General features: G+C 42.6%; 1 protein-coding gene and 1 pseudogene across 2 annotated transcripts in view; one reads left to right on the top strand and one right to left on the bottom strand.

The window, feature by feature from the left end:
• The window catches only part of Msantd2 (Myb/SANT DNA binding domain containing 2), a 34,703-nt gene extending 12,727 nt beyond the window's left edge, over positions 1-21,976 (bottom strand). The window contains exon 1 of one of the 2 annotated variants that reach the window (XM_059267643.1): positions 21,448-21,976. In XM_059267643.1, the coding sequence (XP_059123626.1) occupies positions 21,448-21,963 (516 nt within the window). In that variant the 5' untranslated portion in view covers positions 21,964-21,976. Of the gene's footprint in view, positions 1-19,766; positions 19,794-21,447 lie in introns of those variants that run through there. The other variant, XM_059267640.1, reaches the window with a different exon arrangement.
• Positions 3,626-3,746, top strand: LOC131915760 (small nucleolar RNA SNORA40; annotated as a pseudogene).
• Positions 21,977-23,637: the final 1,661 nt, after the last annotated feature.

Here is a 23,637-nt window from a genome sequence, read left to right as displayed (position 1 = left end):
TATAAGCTGGAGCCAAAGACATGTTACATAGCACCCAGCTCCTGTTTTGTTTTCTTTTTTTTTTTTCCAAGAAAATTTTAGTAAAGCTCACAATAAACAAAGAAGTAAATAAAAACAAAGGAGAACAGTATCTGATTCAGAAAAAAATATCATTGCTTGGTTTCTCAATTCATTTTAATCAATTATTTAAGTAAAAAAAAAAAGTATCCCAGATGTGGTGGTGCACACTTGTAATTTTAGCACTAGAGAAGTAGAGGCAGGAGGACAGAAAATTCTGGGCTATCCTGGGCTAATAGCCAGACCCTGCCAATAAAACAAAAAGAATGTACAAAGATCTCACTTTACTTGTTTGCTTTTTAAAGGCCTTTTTTTTTCTGTGATAAGCAACAATTCATTTCTCTGAAGTGGCAAAAAGCAATATTTTAAAATTCATTCCTTCTGGAAATACAAGGTCAGTCTAGGCTACCTAAGACCCCATCTCAAAACAAAACTAAAGGACTCCAACAAAACTGGCAGGTACTATGGAAAAGCTTGGCAAATGCTATATATGCTAGACTGGGAATGGACTCTCGAGCATGCTAGGGAATCACTTATAACGGAGCCTAACTTGGAAGGGAACATTAAACAGGGTGTGATATCCATACAGGATGGTACTCCAGGAAAAGCATTCCTCTAAAGTTGTTACATCAGAATCTTTTTCCAAGTTTTTGTTTTCTCAACACTTCACACTTGAGGCTCTGACTCCAAGTGGTATTCCGGTAACATTAAAATTGTCACTAATTTACTAATAGGTGATAACGAGGCTGGAAGCACATTCACAAAAGCACTTCTAGCATAGCAGAGGGACACATTCCTCCCCTTTTTAAAGTCTCCATATGGGACGGAAGAAATGGCTCAGGAGTTAAGAACATGTATGGTTCTTGAGGAGGACCTGAGTCCGATTTTCAGCATCCACATCAGGAAGCTCATAATAACCTGTAACTCCAGCTCCAAGGGATCTGACACCCATCTGACCTCCTCAGACACATACACATAAGTAAACAATAACACAATATTTAACACATAAGTCCCCATACAAACACTTTATATTATGATTCCACAATCATGTCACTCCCCTAACAACAAAAGCCCAAATAACAATAAAAATCCTGACCAGCTTTTATTATAGTAACATTACCTTGCTGCTGAAACACAGAAGTGGGCTCTACTCATTCAAAGTTTCAAAGTGAAACCACCAGGTCGATGAGAAGGCTCATCAAGTAAAGATGCTTGCTCAAGAGGCCTGGCCACCTGATTTCCATGCCCAGAACCACACAAAGAGGGACAGAGAGAACCAAATGCAGAGTTGTCCTCTGACATCCACAAGCACACTGCGGGGCACACCCAGAAAGTTTTTAAAAATGAACATGAATAGTAGGCCACTTAATCCCTTTCATATGCTATCCACGTGATTATCTTATTTTTGAACTTGTTTTCTCTCTTCCTTTCTTTCGAGACAGGGTTTCCCTGTGTAGCCCTGGTTGTCCCAGAATACCTTGTGTTGACCAGGCTGGCCTGAGAGATCCGCCTACCTCTGCCCCCGAGTGCTGGGATTAAAGGTGTGCGCCACCACCGCCCAACTGTACTTGTTTTCTTACTGGAAACTACCATCTAACATGCAAAGACAGCCTATAAGAAGTGTTTCCACTAGTAAATTTATGTATTTATGAAATCAATCCTGACATCCATAAGAACTCACCTAAAAACTTAAGCTACTAGAATCCCCCACCAAGACATCTACCCCATGGCTGGAGAGATGGCTCAGTAGTTAAAAGCACTGAATGATCTTGTAGAGGACCCAAGTTCAATTCCTAGCATCTACATGGTGGTTCTCCATTGACTATAATTCTAGTCCCAGAAGATCTGATGTCCTCTTCTGACCTCTGAGGGCAACCAGCACATATATGCTGCAGACACACAGGCAGGCAACACACTCATACACAATCTGAAGAGACTTCTAGGCCTAAACATTAAATCAAGATTTAACCAGTTCTAAAAATGTAAAGACTTTCTTTTGCATTTACATGGTATGAACTATAAACTGCATGAGATCTCTTACCATTTCTATGAAAATTTAACAGAAAAGCAAGTTCTAAGTTTACTGTAAGTTTCTGCCTTGGGGTAACCTAAGCTTATTTAGAAAGTTGTAAGAAATTTAGATGATCAGCACAGGACATGGTGGGTATACTCCTGTAATTCTAGCACTGGGAGGTGGAGGCAGGAGCATCACTCACTCAAGCCATCTTCAGTTACACAGGAAGTTTCAAATCAGCCTGAGCTACATAAGACCCTGTCTGAGGGTGGAAAAAAAAGGAGAAGAAAATGTACTGTTAGATCATTTTGTCACGAGCAGAAATTATAGTGTACTCACTCAAACCTAATAGGCATGGGTCTATCATTGTACATGGCCTCTTAAGTAGTATATGAGGGGGCAGCCAGTGTAGTGAGTCTTAGTGTAATGACTTTAAGTTGATACATTATAAAATGATTGTAAAGTTACGCAACTAAACTACCAGTAGCACACTATCATTTTCAAGTCTTATGTACTATCCATAATTAAATGTAAGACTGTACAATATCTTTTTTGTTGTTGCTGTTTTATATGATAGTCTCATTCTGTAACTCAGAGTACCCTAGAACTCATAAAAATCCTCCTGCATCAGCCTCCCCTGCTAACCAATTTTTTTGTCAACTTGACAGAAGCTAATGGCATCTGGCAGTAGGGAACCTAAATTGAAAAAAAGTCTCTCTCAGATTGGCCTATGGCATGTCTATGGGACATTTTCTTGATTGATGTGGGAGAGCCCAGCCCACTATGGTCAATGCCACACCCAGGCAGGTGGTATAATAAAGCAAGCTGACCAGCCAGAGGGAGCAAGCCAGGAAGCTGTGTTCCTCCATGGTCTCTGCTTCAGGTCTTGTCTTCAGGTTCCTAAATGAGTCCAGGCCCGGACTTCTCTTCATGATGGATTGTAAGCTGTTACAATGAAGTAAACCCTTGCCTCCTCGATTGCTTTGGCCATGTTTATCAAAGCAAGAGTGAAAGCACACTAGGAGAGCCTTCCAGTTGCTCAGACTGCAGCCGTGAGCCCCCAGCTTGGCTGTCTATACTTTCACTGACTGGCAACAGAGTAGGTTCATTCTACCAGTATCACGACATGTTGAGTCATGTTTTGTCATGGAACATAAGGATAGCTACAACAACTTGACTAAATGACAACAAATTTTTGGCTCCATTATAACGGGACCGCCTCTGTGTGCATCTCCATTGTTGACAAAAATGCCATTGTGTGGAACACAACTTGTAAACACTACAGTTCATCTCATCTCCATTCTTATCTCTAAGGAGATAAGTCTCCAACCATTTACTCATACAGAAAATAATAAAAAGCATGAGGAAATGGCCATAATCTATAACATCCTTTGGCAAGTAAGCATCATACTTACCTGTTTTAACAGTCAAAAAGTAATGGTACCTTGTAGACGTTTCTTCTGCTATAATTCAAGCGCCTCATTTAAGAGGAGTTGACTTGAGATGTGAATGAATGACAATGAATCTTTATGATAAAGACTTTAATTTTATTTTCACATTTTAAATTCTTCCTTAAAACTTCCAAAGCAGAACTTGTATTTGTTGTTGAGTAAGTCCTCTTTTGTAACCCAAAACTTGTTCACCATGAGTTTTGATACATATAAGAAGGAATATGATACAGTTCAAAGTTATGATGGCATTGATAATAAGGATGGATCTAGGAAGAAAAAGCTTATGGAGGCTAGGAAGATGGCTTAGCAGTTAAGAGTACTGGCTACTCTTCTAGAGGATCCAGGTTCAATTCCCAGCATCCACATGGCAGCTTACAACAGCCTATAACTCCAGTTCCAGGGGATCTGATGCCCTCTTCTGGCCTCCTCTAGCACTGCATGCATATGATGGGCTTATATGCAGGCAAAATATTCATATAATAAAATCTATTTTGTATGTTGATAATTTAAAAGCATAAGTGATGAGAAAACTCAGATGTAATGGTTCATTAAGCCTTCCACTTCTCATGGGATAGATGAAATATTCCCTTTAGTTAAGGCCTCTGTCTTGGACGTATCTGCAGTTGATATATGTCTCGCTGTAGATGGATGTTCAATGTAGCAAGCACATTATATTGTCACATTAAATCTTCATAGGTTTCACTTTAAGAGTTGGCTTTAATGCCCAACCATGACACAGACTTCCAAAAAGCAGCCTTAGATTCAAACATTCTCTAGTGATGTAGTGCCAGTTTTCATTTTACAAGAATTTTTGAGGAGTTCAAACCCAAATGACTCTGGAGAACAACTGTAACTGTATTTCCCTGATCAACCACACAACATTATTTGGAATCAATACATAATTTCAAGTGAGATACAAGATTTATCATCATAATATAAGAAAGAATATAGCAAGCTATAGATTCCATAAATCGGAATGATGAAAATTAATTCAATGAGAAATATAGGCACTTGCCCAGTATATAAAAGGACCTGGGTTTAATCCCAGAAACACACACACACACACACACACACACACACACACACACACACACACACACACGAAAAAAAAAAAATACTAAGAGGGCTGGAGATGTAGCTCAGCTGGTAAGTTGGTAGAATGCTTACCTAGCATGCATGTAGTCCTGGGTTTGATCCCTAGCACTACTCAAGTGACAAATACCTATAATCCTAGCACTAGAGAAGAGACAGGAAAATCAGCAGTTCAAGGTCATCCTGGAAAATCAGCAGTTCAAGGTCATCCTCAGCCACATACTGACTTTGAGGCCAGCCTGGGCTAAATGAGGACCCCCCCCCCCCCCGCTTTGTTGGGGGGTGGGAGGAGATAGAAAAGAAAAAAGAAAAAATATGTAAGCACAGTGGTGTGTCCATCTGGATGCTACTATATGGTTTGGGTATTACATTTATGCTTTATGCTCCAAAAACATTACTGCAGTTGTCAAATTTAAAGAAAGTGGGCTGATGATTCACAGGAGGAAATCAACCAAGTTGTCATAAACAAAGGGTCTGGAGTGAGACTGCTTATTCCATTGTCACCACCTGCTAGCTTTGTGACATTAGCCCAATTCGTCTCTGTGCCTTAATTTCTCCATCTGTACAGCGGAGCTGAAGATAGGACTTCATCACAGATTTGTTGTGAGCATTAAATGAGAAGTAGAGCATTTAAAGCAATGTAGCTAATTGCTTTGATTCAACACATATTAGCTATTATAACTGTTACAAAATGATACAGCCGCAATGTGTGCAGACTAAGGAGCTTATGAACGAAGGTAAACTCAAGTGCAGCAAAGCAGAAAATGAAGGTGTTATAGCAAAGCACACTGTAAGAATAAAGTATGAATGATACCTTCAAATGAACCCCACCACCAGGAGTGATCCCAGCACTTGGAGAATGGTCCCAAGTTCAAGGCCAGCCAGGACTACACAAAAGGACTCTATTTCAACATCCTTCAAATCCACAAAAAGAACCTTACTACAGCAATCAACATCAAGAGATGCTGGGCGGTGGTGCACACCTTTAATCCCAGCACTAGGGAGGCAGAGGCAGGTGGATCTCTGTGAGTTTGTGGCCAGCGTGGTCTACAGAGTGAGTTCCCGGACAGCCAGAACTACACAGGAAAACCCTGTGTCTTGAAAAACAAAAGATTAAAAAATTTTTTAAATGTACATGAATCACCCATACAGTTTCTGGGAGTTTAATAGAATAAAGCCATCACATTCCTGTCTTGTTTTGGTTTTATTTTTTAATTTTTAATGATTTATTTATTTTCATTTTGTGTGCCTTGGTGTTTTGTCTTGCATGTATGTATGTGTGATGGTGTCTGAGCCGCTGTAACTGGAAGACAGTTGTGAGCTGCCATGTGGGTACTGGGAATTGAACCCAGGTCCTCTGGAAGAATAGCCAGTGCTCTTAACTGCTGAGCCATCTCTCCAGCCCAAAATTCTTGTTTTTGACACATGAAAATATACTGAAATTAAAAGGTTTACCAATTTTGTTGAAAAATAAACATTTTAGGAATGTGTGGCTATACTATGGTGAAGAAACTAAAACTTCTATTTTTCTTAGTTTTGTAGTATGGATACATTATTATATAAAGGGAAAATAATATTTTATTTTGTTCTAAAATGGGCACAACCTTGACCTCTCAAAGCCCACCTGCTGTTTCCTAATTTGAGGAAGAAAAGAAAATTGCCTGGTTTGGCTCCAGACTGGACAGTGCACGGAACCTGCCTCATGAGGATGTGGGTACTCTGCGCCAGTCACTGGCAGAACAGTAATACAGTACTTTGCTGCTCAGTGAGGCGAATCTCAGGGTCACCTGGATGCATACAATGCGAAAGAATTGAAAAACACAGGGGCTGAAGAGATGGACCAGAGGTTAAGAGCACTGGCTGCTACTCTTCCAGAGGTCCTGAGTTCAATTCCCAGCACCCACATGGTGGCTCACAACCATCTGTTATGGGATCCGATTCCCTCTTCTGACGTGCATGAAGACAAGTCAATCATATATATAAAATAAATATATATTTAAAAAAAGAATTAAAAAGCATGAAAACCATTCTCAACAAAACAAAAGCCAATGGACCTATTCCTCTGGCAAAAGTTCAAAAGTATGGTGTTCAAACTGAGGCCAATAACACACTAACAGAAATATCACATCTGAGGTGCTTCTGTCCCGTGCTAATTGTTCTTACTTATTTTTGAAACAAGGTTTCCACTATGTAGCCAAGCTGGGCTCAAACTCTTCTGCCTCCTACTGTCAGGTGCTGGAATTACAGGAGTAAACCACTTCGTTTGAATTAGCTATTTTAAATAAACCTATTTTCTCAGGACTGGAATATGTGGGATCTCGATAGAGTGCCTACCTAGCAGATGCAAAGCTTTAAGCTCAATCTCCATCACTGCAAGAACATAAATATCATCATTTTCTATTAGAATATAGGATCTGTGCTTTGTTTTTTAAAATCAGTTTTGTAACCAGGTGTGGCAACAGACCTGTAATCCCAGAATTGGAGAGACAAAGGTGGGCCAACCAGAAGTTCACAGCCATCAGTTACACAGTAAAGACAGCCTGAGCTAGAACTACTGTCTTTAAAAAAAAAAAAAAAGTTTATTATTTTCATTGATATACTCACAGTGTCTTCAATACCTGGCATATGAAAATGGCTCCATAAATATTTGATGGAGGAGTGAATAAACATTCCTTAAGACTGTGTGTTAAGTAGTTCAGATACCACATATAATATACAAGGTTGACCTGCTGTCCTAACACAGTCTTCTTTATAAATTACAAACCAATCTTTCCATGGAATGAAAAATACTTATAAATTAAATAAATAATAAAAAGCAGTTTTTGATTGATATGAACTTTTATTTTGGTTTGATTAACATCACTTATAAACATAATTGGCGTATTTGAATAAATGAAGTCACCTAAGGAGAAAAAGTACTGTAAATTTCAGAAGTTTGAGTATTACAATAAAGGAGTCTCACAGACTGAAGAACGACAACTAGAAAACACAGAAGTAAACAACTTCCTGTCGACTCTATCAATTACACCAAATCAATACTATTTGCTAGAGCAAACTATATTATTCATTAACAGAGCTGAGAACACACAGAAAACTGAAATGATGACTGCTATTCCTAGAATACCTGAGAACAGATACAGATTTATTATTTCCCTAAGGCTTAAATAGCACATCCTAAGTGAAAAGGTAATACTTGGTTAGTGCCAAGAAAAACAAAGTATTTCCACAGGCTCTCAAGGATTCTAAGCCACAAGTGGGTGATAATTACAAAGATTTAAATATATGTCTTTTTCCAAGTGCAGATACCTTTCACCTAGTATCAAAACAGTGGAAAGGCTCAGCACAGATTACAAACTCCAAATAATTGTGGCATATGCCTAAGAGGCACTGGCTCATTAAACACCCATTTTAAATACATATGGAAGTTTCTGCAAAGGCAAAAGTTTGCAGAATAGAACATGGTGCGTAAGTTCCCCCTACAGTGATAAAATTATTCCCATAACCCTAAAAACTCTTTTAAATCTAAGGCACTGACAGGCTTGGTGGTGCATGTCTTGAATCCCAGCATTCAAGAGGCAGAACCAGGTGAATCTCTGTGAGTTTGAGGCCAGCCTGGTCTACGAAGAGAGTTCAAGACAACCAGAGCTACATAGTGAGACTCTGCCTCAAAATCACAAATAAATAAATAAATATCCAAAGTGCTAGTAGTACTTGTTAGTTATTTTTGAAACTCAGAGTTCTTTCCCATTTTATTTCATTTTCTAAACATGACTTTCCATAGCACTGGGGGTGGGGGGGGTAGGGTGTGCCTTTCCCACAAGGGTAAAAAAATACAGTTAATGCAGCGGGTCTCAACCTTCCTAATGCTATGACCCTTTAAAACAGTTCCTCATGTTGTGGTGACCCCCCCAACCACAAAATTATTTTCACTGGTACTTCATAACTGTAATTTGCTACTATTATGAATCATAAATATCCTGATATGCAGGATATTTCATATGCGACCTCTGTGAAAGAGTCATTCAACTCAAGGGGTTGAGACCCACAGGTTGAGAATTGGTGTGCTAATATATCTCAGCCTAGGGATAAAAGAATACTTGTATGACAATTAACATATGAAATCTAGCCCCATCTGGTGGCATACTCTTAAATCTGAGCATTCCAGAAGTGGAGACAGAAGACTGCTGCAACTTCACGGCTAACCAATCCACCTATGCTGTGGAACGGTCTGTATGTCAAATGTGTTGCTCTGATTGGTCAATAAATAAAACACTGATTGGCCAGTGACCAGGCAGGAAGTATAGGCGGGACTAACAGAGAGGAGAACTGAGAGAACAGGAAGGTAGAGGGAGACACTGCCAGCCACCGCCATGACAAGCAACATGTGAAGATGCCGGTAAGCCACGAGCCATGTGGCAAGGTATAGATTTATAGAAATGGATTAATTTAAGATGTAAGAACTAGATAGCTAGAGCCATTAGGCCAAACAGTTTAAGTAATATAAGCATCTGTGTGTTTATTTTATAAGTGGGCTGTTGGACTGCCGGGGCTTGGCGGAACCTGGAGAGAAAACTCTCCAGCTATACACCTAGGGAGTACTAGGCCTGCCAGAATATCATGTCTCAAAATACTTTCAATTTGTTAAACTGAAATCTTAGATCTGAATTTAGTTCTTACCCTCTGGCAATGTTAAAAAAAGAAAAAAGGGTAAGATAATCTACCTTCTGTCCACATCTGTCCAAACCAGACAGAATGGAGGCTAAAAGAATGTATCTTCCAGGCCACAGGGCAGGGCTGTCCTGACATGGTGTTCTATTTCTATCTCCCTGGGTTGTGAGTAATGAAGCCTAAAACTTAGCCATAAAGTCCCACAAAGGTCATCTGTGACCACAGCAAAGAACTGGCAGAGGTAAACAGGCAGTTCTAGAACAAGTGAAGATCCAACAAATCCCTCCACAACTGTGCCAGGTATGAAAGCTGTTCTCTTCTTCCAAGCTGCCGCTGCCGCTGCCCTCACCATCCGCCTAACTCACTGCAAGAATGACTTCCAAGTGAACACCATGCCTCCACTCTTACCCTCTCTAGTCACACTGCTGCTAGTGACTGCTATAAAATGAAGGGTGGCCATAGCAGTAGGTGGCTGGAAACGCTATGTTACGTGATGATAAAGCCCCACTTCCCTGGTATATCACCTGACCTCCAGTTTCTCACCAGTCTCCTTTCTTCTTACAACTATTTTCCTTGGCCCTTCACTCAACCAAGTGTTCCACTGGAGAATCTGGGACTTCATGCCATGTTGTAATAACTCTAGAAGAGCACAGTATGCGAAGGTGATGATCAGCAGGCAGGTAAAAGCATTTGGTCTGCTGACCTAAGTTTGATCCCTGAAACACACCTTTGTCTGGCCTCTGTAGGCACCAGTCACACATGTGATGCACAGACACATATGCAGGCAAAAAGCCCAAACATATACAATAAACAATTTTAAATATAAAATAAAAAATTTTAGCAAGAATACAAGGCTGGCAAGACAGTTCAGGGTGCTTGCCACCAAGCCTGATTGACCTGAGTTCAATCTCTGGGGTCCACATTGGTAAAAGGAGAGAGTCATCTCCCAAAAGCTGTTGTGCTGACCTGCACATGTGTCATGGCACTTGAACACCCAAGAACACACACACCATATACACACTAAGTAAATGTAATACGATTTTCAAAAAGAGCAGAATGAAAATGTTGGTTTCTCCTCTGTATCCTCCAGGTCTTTTGAGGGGGTTAGGGAGTAGGTAAGGGAGATGGTGAGACAGGGTCTCATGCCATACAGCCCAGGGTGATCTTCCCACTTCTATTCCCAAGTTCTCTTGTATCAAACTGTAGGATGGGTTGAGAAGTCAATTTCAGGGCCTTATGACAACAGCCCACATCAAAGCTAGAGAGACAGTACACACTGGAAGCAACTGCTCTAGTCAAGATGTCACTGGTACCAGGCCACAGTCCCAGTATTACAGAAAGCTGGAGCAGGAGGAAGATCATGAGTTCAATACCAAACTGAGCTACACAGTGAGTTCTAGGCCAGTCTGAGCTACAAGGCAAAATCTTGCCCCCCTGCCAAAAAAGAGGAGTAAATGAGGAACAGGAAGGGGAGGGGGGTCACAGTGCTGCAAGAGGGTGGCTAGTAAGATGGTTGGTTGAACAGGGGCTGCCTTAAGTCAAAAGGATGGATTCAAGCAAGGGACATATGAGGAAGGCCAGTCTGGGGAGAAGGGGTGGATTAGTCTGTGGACACAGAGTAAGAGGTGGTGTCCTGGCCCCTGTAGTGCCACCTTATAGCAAACTTTATCAAGGGGGCCTCAAGTATCTCTGGGCTACTCCATGACCCTGCGAATGGGTCCCTGCTGCTGCAGACTCAAGGCAAAGGCTGACACCTACCATTGTTCTATTGCAGTGCAAGAGCGCAAAGAACCATACCCACAGAATTGCTAATGTAACAGGCTGGTTCATGAGAAGCACACACAGACAGGAAGTCAGGCAGGCCTCTCTCCCCAATGTAAAGCTTGGGGGGTGGACCATGGAGGAAGGGGCTCTGGGAATCTTCCCTTCCCGTCTCTCCAGCTCTTCTATTCTGCCATCTCTAGAGTATACTCCATGTGGGGACAGCAGGACCCCGAGCTGCCAGTGTCCTCCTTCCTTTCATTTTCCTCCTATCACTTTTAGTACACAATGTCTGGAGACCACTAGGCTGCGCTACGGAATGGATGGATGAGCCGTACCACAGGTGGAGTTACCAGGGGACCAACACCGGCAAAGATAGGGGAGAAGGAGCAGCAGTGTGAGGCCAGGGGGCAACAAAGAGGGCATAGCAGGGGCAGGGGCTATCTCTGTTAGTGTTTCCATATCTATAGTTATTAAAGAGGCTCCAAAGCTGCTCTGTGTTCAAATAGGACAGAACACACTGGAGTAAAGTGCACATAGTATCAGTAAGTCCACGTTTGTAAAGCACTTAGCACAGTCTGTGGTACATGCTTAATGCTACATTTATCATAGCACTATATAGTGTAAGCTATCGTAATTATTTTTGAAACTTATTTCTATTATATATACATGTTATATTAATGTGAGTACTAGTCCTCAGAGCAAAACATATTCTTCTTGTGGGTTGTAGTCAAATAAAGATGTACAACTTTGGGTTTTCTTAAAATCAATTTTAAGGAATGCAATTATAGATATTAACACAAGTACAGTTCAATACTACAAAAAATACGCAACTCATCAAAAACATTACCTAGAATTGGCACATTCACTCAAATGCCATCCTGAAATTACCAGTTTACCCTTTCAGATATTTAAGACACTATGAAGCAATCATTCACAGATCCTAAATCACACCTTCACCACAGGTCATGTACCACACAGCAAATTGTTCTTTAATTAAAAGGCACTGCTTTTTAAGTAATCACTTAAACATTTTCGAATACAGCCAGGCGGTGGCAGCGCATGCCTTTAATCCCAGCACTCAGGAAGCAGAGTTCAGGGAATCTCTGAATTCAAGGCCAGCCTGGTCTACAAATCCAAGTTCCAGGACAGCCAAAGCTACACAGAGAACGTCTGTCTCAAAAACAAAACAAAACAACAAACTGGAACAATTTCACTATTTAGAAGGATCCAGACTACATTACTCCTGAGAACCACACAACTACTCATCTACTCTATTGCCTTCTGCCCAAGTGAGCACCACTTTACCTTCAGGGAAAGCTGAGAGCCTGGGAGGCCATGTGCTCCCAAAGCACTACAACTGCAGAGCCCACATGAGCTTCACATCAATGCCAACACAACCACAAACTTCACTACCCAGTAACTGGTTCTGCGGTGTACAACTCCAGTAAGGTAAAGGCACACCAACCACTGTACTTCTCAAATACTTACGGTAAATAATGAAAAATGAAGGTCTTTATTTCAGACCTTATTACTTAAACACTGGATCTCAAGGATTGAGTCCCACTGTTTTCAGGCAAGAAAGATATCCAAAAGCTACCCAGGGCTTTCCTCTGCTGATTGATCAGGGACCTGAAAACCGTGGAGATTAGTATCAACCCGCTGTTTAATTTTAGGAATAAAGTTTGGCCTCTAATTCAGAATGACCAAAGCAACAATGGGTTCAAGACATTGCCTCTTTCAAATGTAACTAGACTATTTCCTACTCCATAAATCTGCTAACACTTACAAGAATATTACAAGGATTCTTTAGTTTCAGAGCACATTTTTCATAAATTTTACAGCCATCTTTGTCTTGCTCATCCCAAACCATGTTTAAGTATTTTAAGTATCAGTAATTCCCTATAAAATTTTAAAAGATTTTTAGATTTATTTTCTTATGTGTGTGATTGTTACCCACATGTATTCATGTGCACCACCTTTTTACCTGGTGCCCATGGAGGTGAGGAGAGTAACAGACCCCTTAGAACTGGACGTGTGAAGAGCTGTGAGCCACTTTGTGGTTGCTGGGAACCAAACCAAGGTCCTTTGTAGTAGAAACAAATGTTCCTAATTCCTGAGCCATTTCTCCAGCCCCTGGCCTAAATTTTTACTATCTGCCTAAAAATGTTTGAGAGGGTATATGTAGTCTTTGGGGACTACACAGCAGAAAAACCTGCACACCCTAATTCCAAAGTTGCGTTGGCCAATGTAACAGCACTGAGACATGTGACTATTCACATTTATATTAAATTAAATTCCAAACTCATCTGTAGTCACTCTGGTAACATTTCAATTTTTCAACAGCACCTGTTAGTGTCTGCTGTAACAGGTAATGCAGGTGTGAAGAGGTCTTTCTACTATCACAGAAAGTCCTCCTGAACTTTGTGTGCTAGAGAACCAGGAACTTAATACCTGTCCTAGTCAATGTAGGTTAGAATACTTTTAGTTTTTCAACTAAAATCACCACCTAGATAGAACACTGTACCATTTCAAGGTTCCTCCTACCGAGAAATAGAATGGTATGACAGGTCAAAGGAATTTTGACCTTCCCCTAGAGCTCTGTATGTGGCCAAGAGAATCCTTTTAAAGACTGTTTTAGAGCTGGGCTGTGGTGGTTAAGTAACTTAATGGAAACGAAAGATAATTTAAAATCCAGTTACTTGGGCACACTAGTCACATTCCAAGGGGCCAGTAGTCACATGTAACTGATAGCAATCAAGCTGAACTAACAGACATAAACATTTCCATCATCACTGAAAGTTTTATTGGATGACATTGTTTATACTACAGGGCTTGTTTCATATTTTTCCTTTTTTGGGTTTTCAGATAGGATCTCATGTAACCCAGGTCAGCCTCTCTATATAGCCAAGAATGACCTTGAGGTCCTGATAGTCCTGCCTCCACCTTCCAAGTGTTGGGATTCTGCTGTTTCACCAAGACCCCTCTGCTGTCCTGGGGAAGGAACCCAAGGCTTTTATCCATGCTGGGCAAGTGTTTCTACCACAGCTATATACCTAGTTACACCTATACACTTTTTAAATGTTTCCCTTTACTTTTCTTGTTTTTTGTTTGTTTGTTTGCTTTTGTGATGGTTAAGATTGAATTTGGACTCACTTATGGAAACACAACTATGAATACATCTATGAAGATGTTTCCAGAAAGGTCTGAGGAAGGAAACCAACTGAATGCTGGTGGCATCGTCCCCATGTGATGGGGTCTCAGGCTGAATAAAAAAACAGACAGCAAGCTACACAGCAGCATTCATCTCTCTGCTTCCTCACTGTGAACACAACACATTAACAGCTGCCTTAATTCCTGCTGCCATGACTTTCCTGCCACAATGGACTCCATGTGCAAACTGGTAACCAAAATAAACCCTTCCTTCTACAAGTTGCTTCTCTCAGATATTTTGTTACAGCAATGGAAAAAAGTAACTAATACACCTGTGTATCCCAAATTAGCTTGGCATGTTTCAAAAAGCTCATGCCAGCCTTGAATTTGCAAGCCTCCAGCCTCTGCCTCCTCCTGAGTGCTGGATACAAATGTAAGCCACCAGACCCAGATAGACATTTACTACTCATTAGATAAAAGATTTAAAAAAAAAAAAAAAAAAAAAGGCCAGGATATAACTAAGAACTCTACTCATTCACAGTTCTAGTGGGAGCTTGTTTTATCTCTTTAAAGCTGAAAGCCCTAGTATAAGATTCATGAGACAGACAGGGCTTTGATAACTTAGCTCAGGAAGACCTTGACCTCTTTATATAGCCAGGCCAGCTTTAATCTGCTCAACCTCCCAAGTGCTGGAATTACAGGCATGAGCCACCACACTCTGCTCAAAGGAAACAGGTTTTGGTGGCTGTTACAGTTTCATACAGTGCTATGGATACAACCCAAGGTCTTACAATGCTTGGCAAATAAATGTTCTACCACTACCACTGAACCACACTCCCAACCCCAAACAAGTAAACTTTTAAGTGATAAACAAGCTTTCACATGACAGTAAGATAGGAACAACAGAATATGTAACAAATGGTAAGAGAAAGATCTAACTGGATCTATTGATGTGGCTTACAACATTTCTTGGAGATCTTTCAATACAAAGAAGAAGAAAAGTCTTGTCAAAAACATCACAGAAAGTCCTCAGGGATGGGTAGTCCATTAAAATGCTTGTACAAAGAGAGTGGCATCTTTTGGCTCCAAGTTATCTCGGCTCTATTGGTTCTCACAAACAGAGAATACATTGTATTGTGATTTGGGTGCTACACTACAAAATGTTTTTCAATGCACAAATCTAAGCAGTGTCCCAAGAAAATTGTTTTGTTTGCTAGACAGAAGACTACTCAGATGGGTAACCAGGAACACACACAGCAAAGGCAAGTTTGTTAGGTCACACACACACACAGTCACCTTGGCTTTCAACTGCAGGCAAAGCTAGACATATACATCTGTTCAGAGACATAAAGCCAACTCTCAAGAGGCACATTTTTGATGAACATCCAAAAATATGGGACTTGAGAATGAGGTTTGCAGTGCATCAGATTGACTGAAGTGTGAATGTGGCATCTGGCTCAGAAGTGAATGCTTTCGTGAATTCTAAGTCAAGATCATCTCTCAACTACTGAAGATGGATGGAGAAGATGGCTCCTCTTTTGAAGTTAGCACACTTACAGTTTGCTTTAGTTCTATGTCATTTAATCAAGTACCACTCTGTCTATCATCATTTGTATTTCACACATCTTCTCAACTCTTCGGTGTGTGTACACAAGCTTCAGCTGGAATAAAAGCACTTCAGACTACAGAAACTGTACTTAGCAGTTCTTTTTGTATCCTAATGACTAGCAGACAGCCCCACACATAACAAGGTCCATTTGGTGAACGAATATACAAAGAAAAAGTTTACAGAAAAAGAAAAAAAAAAACATACAAGGTAAACAAAACAACACAAAAAGAAAAAGAAAAAAACAGCTCTCTATATTTGTTTATCTGACTCCAAAACTAGGCTGGAATTGTTAGCAAACACATTTTCTTCTGGCAAACAAGATGCAAGAAAATTTCAGAATAAACAATCTATGTAGCAAAGCAGTTTCAAACACTTCTATTTTACCCCCCCCCCAAAAAAACCAACAAAACCAGAAAAAATACTAACATCATGGCAGACATCAAATGAAACTCTACAACTCTAAACAATGTTTATATCTGACCTTCAATTAAAATATAGCCACGTGAACAATATTAAAAAGCTGAACTTCAGTAACCAAGTTCAAAAGTTATTAATATTTATAATCTTAACACTTTCATTGTATAAATAACAAGCACACTCCAGAGAAGTAATATACTTAAAGAACATAACTGGGCAAGGGGCTACAAGAGGAGTCAGCTTTCCCATGCCTTCTTATGAGGACGGCTGCTCCATGTTAGAAACTATCTAAATGGGGCCAGGCAGTGGTGGCACACACCTTTGATCTCAGACTCTGGAGGCTGAGGCAAGTGGATCTCTGTGAGTTTGAGGCCAGTCTGGTCTAGAGTGAGTTCCAGGACAGGAACCAAAGCTACATAGAGAAATCCTGTCTCAAAAAATCAAGAAAGAAAAGGAGAGGGAAAGGAAATGAGAGAGAGAGAGAGAGAGAGAGAGAGAGAGAGAGAGAGAGAGAGAAAGAGAGAAATATTATCTAAATGGAAAATTGCTTACTATTCATCTCTTTTCAAATCAAGAAACTATTTACTAGAGATGAGCATGGTGGCACAGTTCTATAATCCCAACACTCACAAGGTAGAAGCAGGAGGATCAGAAGTTCAAGACCAGCCTCAACTACATATCAAGTTCAAAGACAGCCTAGGCTACATGAAACCCTGTCTCAAAAAACTGAAAAATTTTTTACTGATATCTATCTCTAAATACACCCCACACTCCATTTAATATGTATAGGTATTTTGTCTGCATGTATGTCTGTGCATCACTGTGTGGCTGGTTTCCCTGGAGGTCAGAAGAGGACATCAGATCCCCTGGAATGAGATGTTTGTGAACTTACATATGGATGCTGAGAACCAACACCCAGATGCTATGGAAGAAGAACAGTTCTCTTCTCAATTGCTGAGACATCTTTTCAACTCCCCTTTCTGACTTTACATAACTGAGTATTTACAGCAATTTCAAATATACTACAAAAGAAATAAAACTGACTCACGTGGTATCTTTCTTCATGCAAGCCTGTTATTAAAGCTTTTGTGAATTTGTAATTCTAATAGTTTACAGAGAACACTAAAGGGAGCAATGGGTTGGGCAGTAACTACAGTATTGCCTACATCCTCTTAAGGAGTTCTTTTTGTCTGCTCCGCAATGTTGAGAATGGAACCCAGGGCAATTCCACAAACTAGTACAAGCTCTAACACCTCTAACACCCTACCTCTGAGCTTACATTTAAATAAGCTACATTATAAGGACTTCCTGGTTTGATGGCTGGAGAGATGGCTCAGTGGTAATGAGCACTTGCTCTTGCTGAGAACCCAGGGTTTGGTTCCTAGCACCCACCCACTTGGTAGTTCACAACCATCCATAACTCCAGTTCCAGGTATCCAATGCCCTCTAGCTAACTTTGGCAAGCACACACACATCCAGGCAAAACACTCACTTAAGATAAAATAAATAGGTGGGTGGTGGTGGTGCAAACCTTTAATCCCAGAACTCGGGAGGCAGAGGCAAGTGGATCTCTGAGTTCAAAGCTAGCCTGGTATACAGAGCAAATTCCAGGAAAGCCAAGGCTACACAGAGAAACCCTGTCTCAAAACCAACCCCCCCACCCCCCCAAAGATAAATAAATCTTAAAAAAAAAAAAAAAAAAAGAAAAAAGAACAAACTTTCTGGTTCTCTTCATTTATTTTGTACAACTGAAGACAAAGGATTTTTTTTCAGATTTATTTATGTGCATGAACGCATGCCTATGTGTATGTGTATACCAGCATCCCATGTATGTGTGGGTGCCCACAGAGGCCAGAAGAGGAGGGCATTAGATCCCCTGCAGGTGAAATTACAAGTGGTTGTAAGCTGCCCCATATGAGTACTAAGGAACCACCTAAGGTGCTGCAAGCATGTTTAAGCCAAGTCCTGTCTCCAGCCCCTGCATTTCTCTTTCATTTCTCATCAATACAACAGCGACAAGAGGCTTCGGAATTACCTGTTCTAAGATGGCAGCTCTAAAAACTGGAACCCAAAGATTTGTTTTTAGGTCAAAGACTCTGAGAACTTAAGGTTGTATTTTTCCTAAGTCTGATCTCCATTCCCTGGGCAGCTATCTCCTAATTACATGATTTCAGTGACTACATTTGCATCAGTGATTACGATCACATTTACAGTTTTCTAAAGGGACAAAGCCTAGGGATTTATTAAGAGTTTGTTTATTTGTCCAAGGTGCTGGGGATTGACTGCAAGGCCTTGTAGAAAAATAGGCAAGCACTCTACCACAGAGTTACAACGCCTCAGCCCTTCAAAGCTTAGCTTTAATACAATATTTTTTCAAATTTGGTTCCAAAGTCTGTATTTTTAACTTTACTAACAATGCTAAAAACTTTTACACATTCAATCAGTTTTTATCAACTTGACAGAAACCTAGACATACCTGAGAAGAAGGAACCTCAGTTGGAAAAAAAGGCCTCAATCAAACTAGTTGTAGACATGTCTGTAAGGCATTTCTCAATTGCTAATTGATAAAGGAGGACCCAGCCCACTGTATATGGTGCCATCCCCGGGAAGGTGTGCCTGGGCTATTAGAAAAGGGTTGCTGACCAAACCAGGGGAAGCAAGCCAGTAAGCAGTGTTCCTCTGGGGTCTCTGCTTCAGTTCCTGCCTACAGATTCCTTCTTTGAGCTTCTGCCCTGGTGTGGTTGTTTGAACGAAAATGGCCCCCACAGGCTCATATATTTAAATGTTTGGTCCCTAGTTGGTGGAACTGTTTTAAGAAGGATTAAAGTATGTCACTGGGGGTGAGCTTTAAGGTTTCAAAGGCCCAGCCAGGCCCAGTTTCTTTCTCTCTGCCTTCTGCTTGAGGATCAGATGTAAGCTCTTAGCTACTGCTCCAGCCCCATGCCTGCCTGCCTGCCTGCTGCCCTGCTTCCCACCATGATGGTCCTAATCTCACCCTCTGAAACTGTAATCAAGCCCCCAATTAAATGCTGCCTTTAATAAATTACCTTGGTCATGGTGTCTCTTCACAGCAATTAAAAACTTAACCAAGATACGTGGCTTCCCTAAATAATAAGACTGTAACCTGTAAGCCAAATAAAAATAAACCCTTTCCTCCCGACATTGGTTTTGGACAGTGTTTTATCACAGCAACAAAAAGCAAAAAAAAAAAAAAAAGAAAAAAAAAGAAAAAGAAAAAGAACACCTTCCAAAATTCCTTCTAAACTTCATTTGGTGACCGAAGTATTCAGTGCTTACTGTGTGGTGGGGTACACTGATGGACAAGGCAGATCAGAACTTGTCCTTAAAGAATCTTTAATTCTGGCAGGAAATGGCAACATTAGCAAGAGAGTCTGAGTTCCTTGATCCAAATCGTTTAGAGCGAAGCACTTTACAAAACAAAACATGTATTATCCCGCCTTGTCTGTGAATTGCTGCAGTGTATCAGAGAACCATCATCTCAGAATCTCAAAACACTCAAAGTTGGAGGTCAACTTGGTCTTACCTGTCTGAAAACAGGTAAACTGATCCTCTAAATTCTTCAGAGGCTCAATCTCCTTTCTTTGCTTTAGATTTCCTTCTCATAACTGGACAATGAAGCATTCCAACTAGATATTCCCTGGTTGTTTGAGAAACAATTTTATGGAGAGATTTATATTCAGCAAGGTTTTGATAGTACACTTTGAAAGTCCTATGAATAAAAATCAAGAAAACAGGCATAGTTTACAAATGCCCAAGACACTCTCTGAACTCCAGAAAAGTTTGTGGACAGCAGTGCAAAGAAACTGCCCCAAACTTAACAAGAATGACCCTGAACAGAGAGCAATGAATGAAATCCGAAGAACAACAGTTTTTCACTGTTACAATTATTTCAATTACTTTCTTGTTTAACAATGGATGTACATTATCAAATAATCTAACTTAACTTTCTAATGGGTGCCAAATTCCGTGAACAGTTGGCAATAATGAAACAGCTGATTCTAGACCAAGTTTTCTAAGTAACAATGTCTTCAAGTAAACAACACAGAAGCCAAGACTTCATGAACTCTGGCACAATCTCCTCGATTCAGTGTGCCTACTCTTACAACTGTTCTTATTGGGTTCTACAGCTGTTTGCTAATGTGGTTATTCTCAGCTATGACTATTCTTGGTGGTTTTTCATTCCCCAGAAAAAGTACCTGCACTATCAGAAATGAACACTATGACTAAGTACTGTAAACGTTTTCAATGACAACTGGGAAAAAACTTTTAGCAGACTCTAGAACATAACTAAAATACAGCTCCTTGTCTGCAAAGACAGATACGAACGCCTAGACAAATCATTAGAAAGAAACAGCAAAGCGATACTCGCGGGCTGATGGTAAAATTTAGCCCACATTAAGCCTCCGCATTTAAACATGCAGATGCACAAGGATGGCCAGATGCACACTGTTTTACTTGTCAGCATCGGGCATGGAAACTAAAGCAGTATAAAAACTGGGTGTCAAGAAGGGGCATCCTCAGAAATAGAAGCCCTCCAGCGAAGCTAACTTTAAAAGAGATCGCCAATCCAAATTCCAATGCAGCCAGCCCTCATCCAGACTAACATTCAAGGCGTCCTTTACCTCCACGGTAACAATACACGACCTGTCTTTCACTAAGCCTCTCCAACTCTCCAAAAGCATCTCAAATCTTGCTAGTCCTTACCGCCTCAAGTGACAAGCAATGCCACCGGCACAAAAGGTCAGCCATCCCAAGGTTCTTTCTTAAAACTCCATCGCTTACTGAAAAATCTTACACTGGACGCTCATCTGGCCCCCTGCTGCCCTTCCTCAACCCCATCCCAACTGGAAAGCTTCAGCCTGAGAGCCCCTCTACCTGGGAACAAAGCAGTAAGGGCGACAGCACCGGCGACAGTGCGGCCCCGCGCACAATAAGAAACTTCAGAGCGCAGGAACATCCTCAATTGGCAAGAAAGAGGGGCGGCGGCAGACACGCCCAACTTCAAACTCAGGAAACCTACGGGCTGGCGGCCATCTGGAAAGAAGCGCCCCTTCCCAGCGAGAGAAGAAAGAGGCGGAGGAGACGCGAGGGGCACCCGGGGCCCGGGAGGGGAGCCCCGTGCTCGGCCCGGCCCCCGCCCCCAGGCCCGCTTCCCCGCCTTCTAATGCCTCTGGTTCGCTGCCCCGGGCAGGGCGGCCGGTTACCTTGATGCGCTCCCGGCACTGGGACGGGGTCCGTTCGTAGCCCAGCTCGGCCAGGGCCCGGGACACGCGCTCGTACATGGCCGGCCCGGGGGCCTTGCTGCCGAATACCGTGCCGGCTCCCTCCAGCTGCTGGTACCGCGCCTCCACCAGCCGCTCGTTGCCCCACACAGCGATGAGCGCGTTAGTCTCTGCCGGCGTCCACGACATGCCCCGGCAGGCGGCGGCGGCGGCCGCCGCGGCCCCGCCACCGCCGCCGCCACCGCCGGGCGAGAAGGAGACCGAGGACGAGGCAGCGCTGCGGCCCCCCAGCCCCAGCCCGAGACCCCCGGACGCCGCGGTCCCCGAGCCCGCCGCGCTGCCCGGCCCGAGAGGGGAGGCTCCTCGCGGCGTGGAAGGGTCGGACAGTGATGGGTTCCCGTCGCTCAGGTCGCCAGGAGAAGCTGGGGAGAGCACCTCCATCTTAGGGATTTTGAGCGGCGAGTTGGCGGGCAGCTCCGAGCCACAGGGCGCAGCCATCTTCCAAGCCGCCGCCGCTGCACCGCCCGGAAGTGACGCGCCCGCGCATCCGGCCACCGCGGTCTCCGGGGTTGCCCTGGGGCCTGGCTCGGGGCTGGGCGGCTCGCTGCAGGCTCAGGGCACGGAGGACCTGTCCGGTGGGCTCGAGCGGCCCGGAGATCTCCGCTGTTGCCCCGGAGCGCGCTGGCGCCGGCCGCGCCCCTCCGGAGGCGACGGGCGGGGACCGGGCGCGCCGGAGCCCCGAGCAGAGAAGGGTGGGGGCGTGAGGGCGCGGGAGTGAAGGACCGATGGGAGCCTCCCCACTTCCTCTCCAATCTCAGCCCCCACAGCAGGGTGAGGCCCATGAAGGGCTCCAGTTAAGGACGAATTGACTTATTTCTATTTTCCTGTCTCCTCCCCGTGCCTGTCCTCCCTCTAAGCCCGCCTTTAGGTACAGAGACTGATGTCCAGCGGGGAGACTAGGGAAACCTACAAAGGGTGTGTCGGGGAAGCAGAAAGCAGTTCTGGACGAGGCTTTTAAGAGCAGATAGAAGCTAGAGTGTGTACGCTAAGCTTCGCAAAAACCTCATCTACTATAGTAACTGATTCCACTCACGTGTTCTGCTGGGCAAACACCCTGCCACTGAGCCACACCCACAAGCCCTGGGCTCCACGCCTGGTCTGTTTTGTTACTCCGGGTAGGTGTGTGTAGCCAGTGAGTCACTACGTGCCTTCCTTGCTTTTGTACAGTCTTTATAATGGGGGCACGAAAGAGCTCCAGAGCCCTGCAGAATGGCTACTCAAGTATCTCAATCCTCTGTGATTTGGAAGTCGTATAGAACTTACCAGTTTTCCATATGGTCAAATACAGGGAAATCAGTAGCACCGCCAGTTATGACAGCTTTTCTGGCCTGGTGATAAGTTAGCACACATCTGCCTCTCCTGAATATTTCTGTAAAATCTTGAACACCGAAGTAGCACATAGCTGTAAGGTACATCTGTATTCTTTGTTTGTATGTTTTTGGGTTTTTTGGTTTGTTTTTTGATACAGGATTTCTCTGTGTAGCTCTAGCTTTCCTGGAACTCGCTCTGTAGACCAGCCTGGCCTGGAACTCAAATCCACCTGCCTCTGGAGCGGCCAATTTCCATATTCCATGTGGTGGTGCACGTCTTTAATTCCAGCACTCGGGAGGCAGAGGCAAGCGGATTCCTGTGAGTTCGAGGCCAGCCTGGTCTACAGAGTGAATTCCAGGACAGCAGGGGCTACACAGAGAAACTCTGTCTCAAGAAAACAACAACAACAAAAAAACCCAGTAAACCTTAACTTTGTTTATCTAAGTTAATGTTTATCTTGGATCCTTAACTTTAAAACCTCTGTAGTGGCTGGATAGATAGCAAGGAAAGGTATTTACTGCTAAGCCCAAAGACCTAAATTCCATCCCTGGGGACCCACCTGGTGGAAGGAGATAACCAACTCTCATTTGTTGTCCTGTGACCTTCACACAGGTGACATGCCATGTGTGTTCACACACACACACACACACACACACACACACACACACACACACACAATTCATTTTAAATTATGTGTTTGTTTTTGTTTTATGTATATAAATGTTTGCCTGCATGTGTGTGTACTCTGTGGGGCTTGGTCCTGGTGAGGGCAGAGAAGGACATCAGATAGATCCCCTGGAA

This window comes from Peromyscus eremicus, chromosome 7 (genome assembly GCF_949786415.1).
Source record: "Peromyscus eremicus chromosome 7, PerEre_H2_v1, whole genome shotgun sequence".
Classification (NCBI taxonomy): domain Eukaryota; kingdom Metazoa; phylum Chordata; class Mammalia; order Rodentia; family Cricetidae; genus Peromyscus; species Peromyscus eremicus.
Note: the sequence above shows the minus strand (reverse complement) of the source record. Positions and strands in the feature narration are given on the sequence as shown.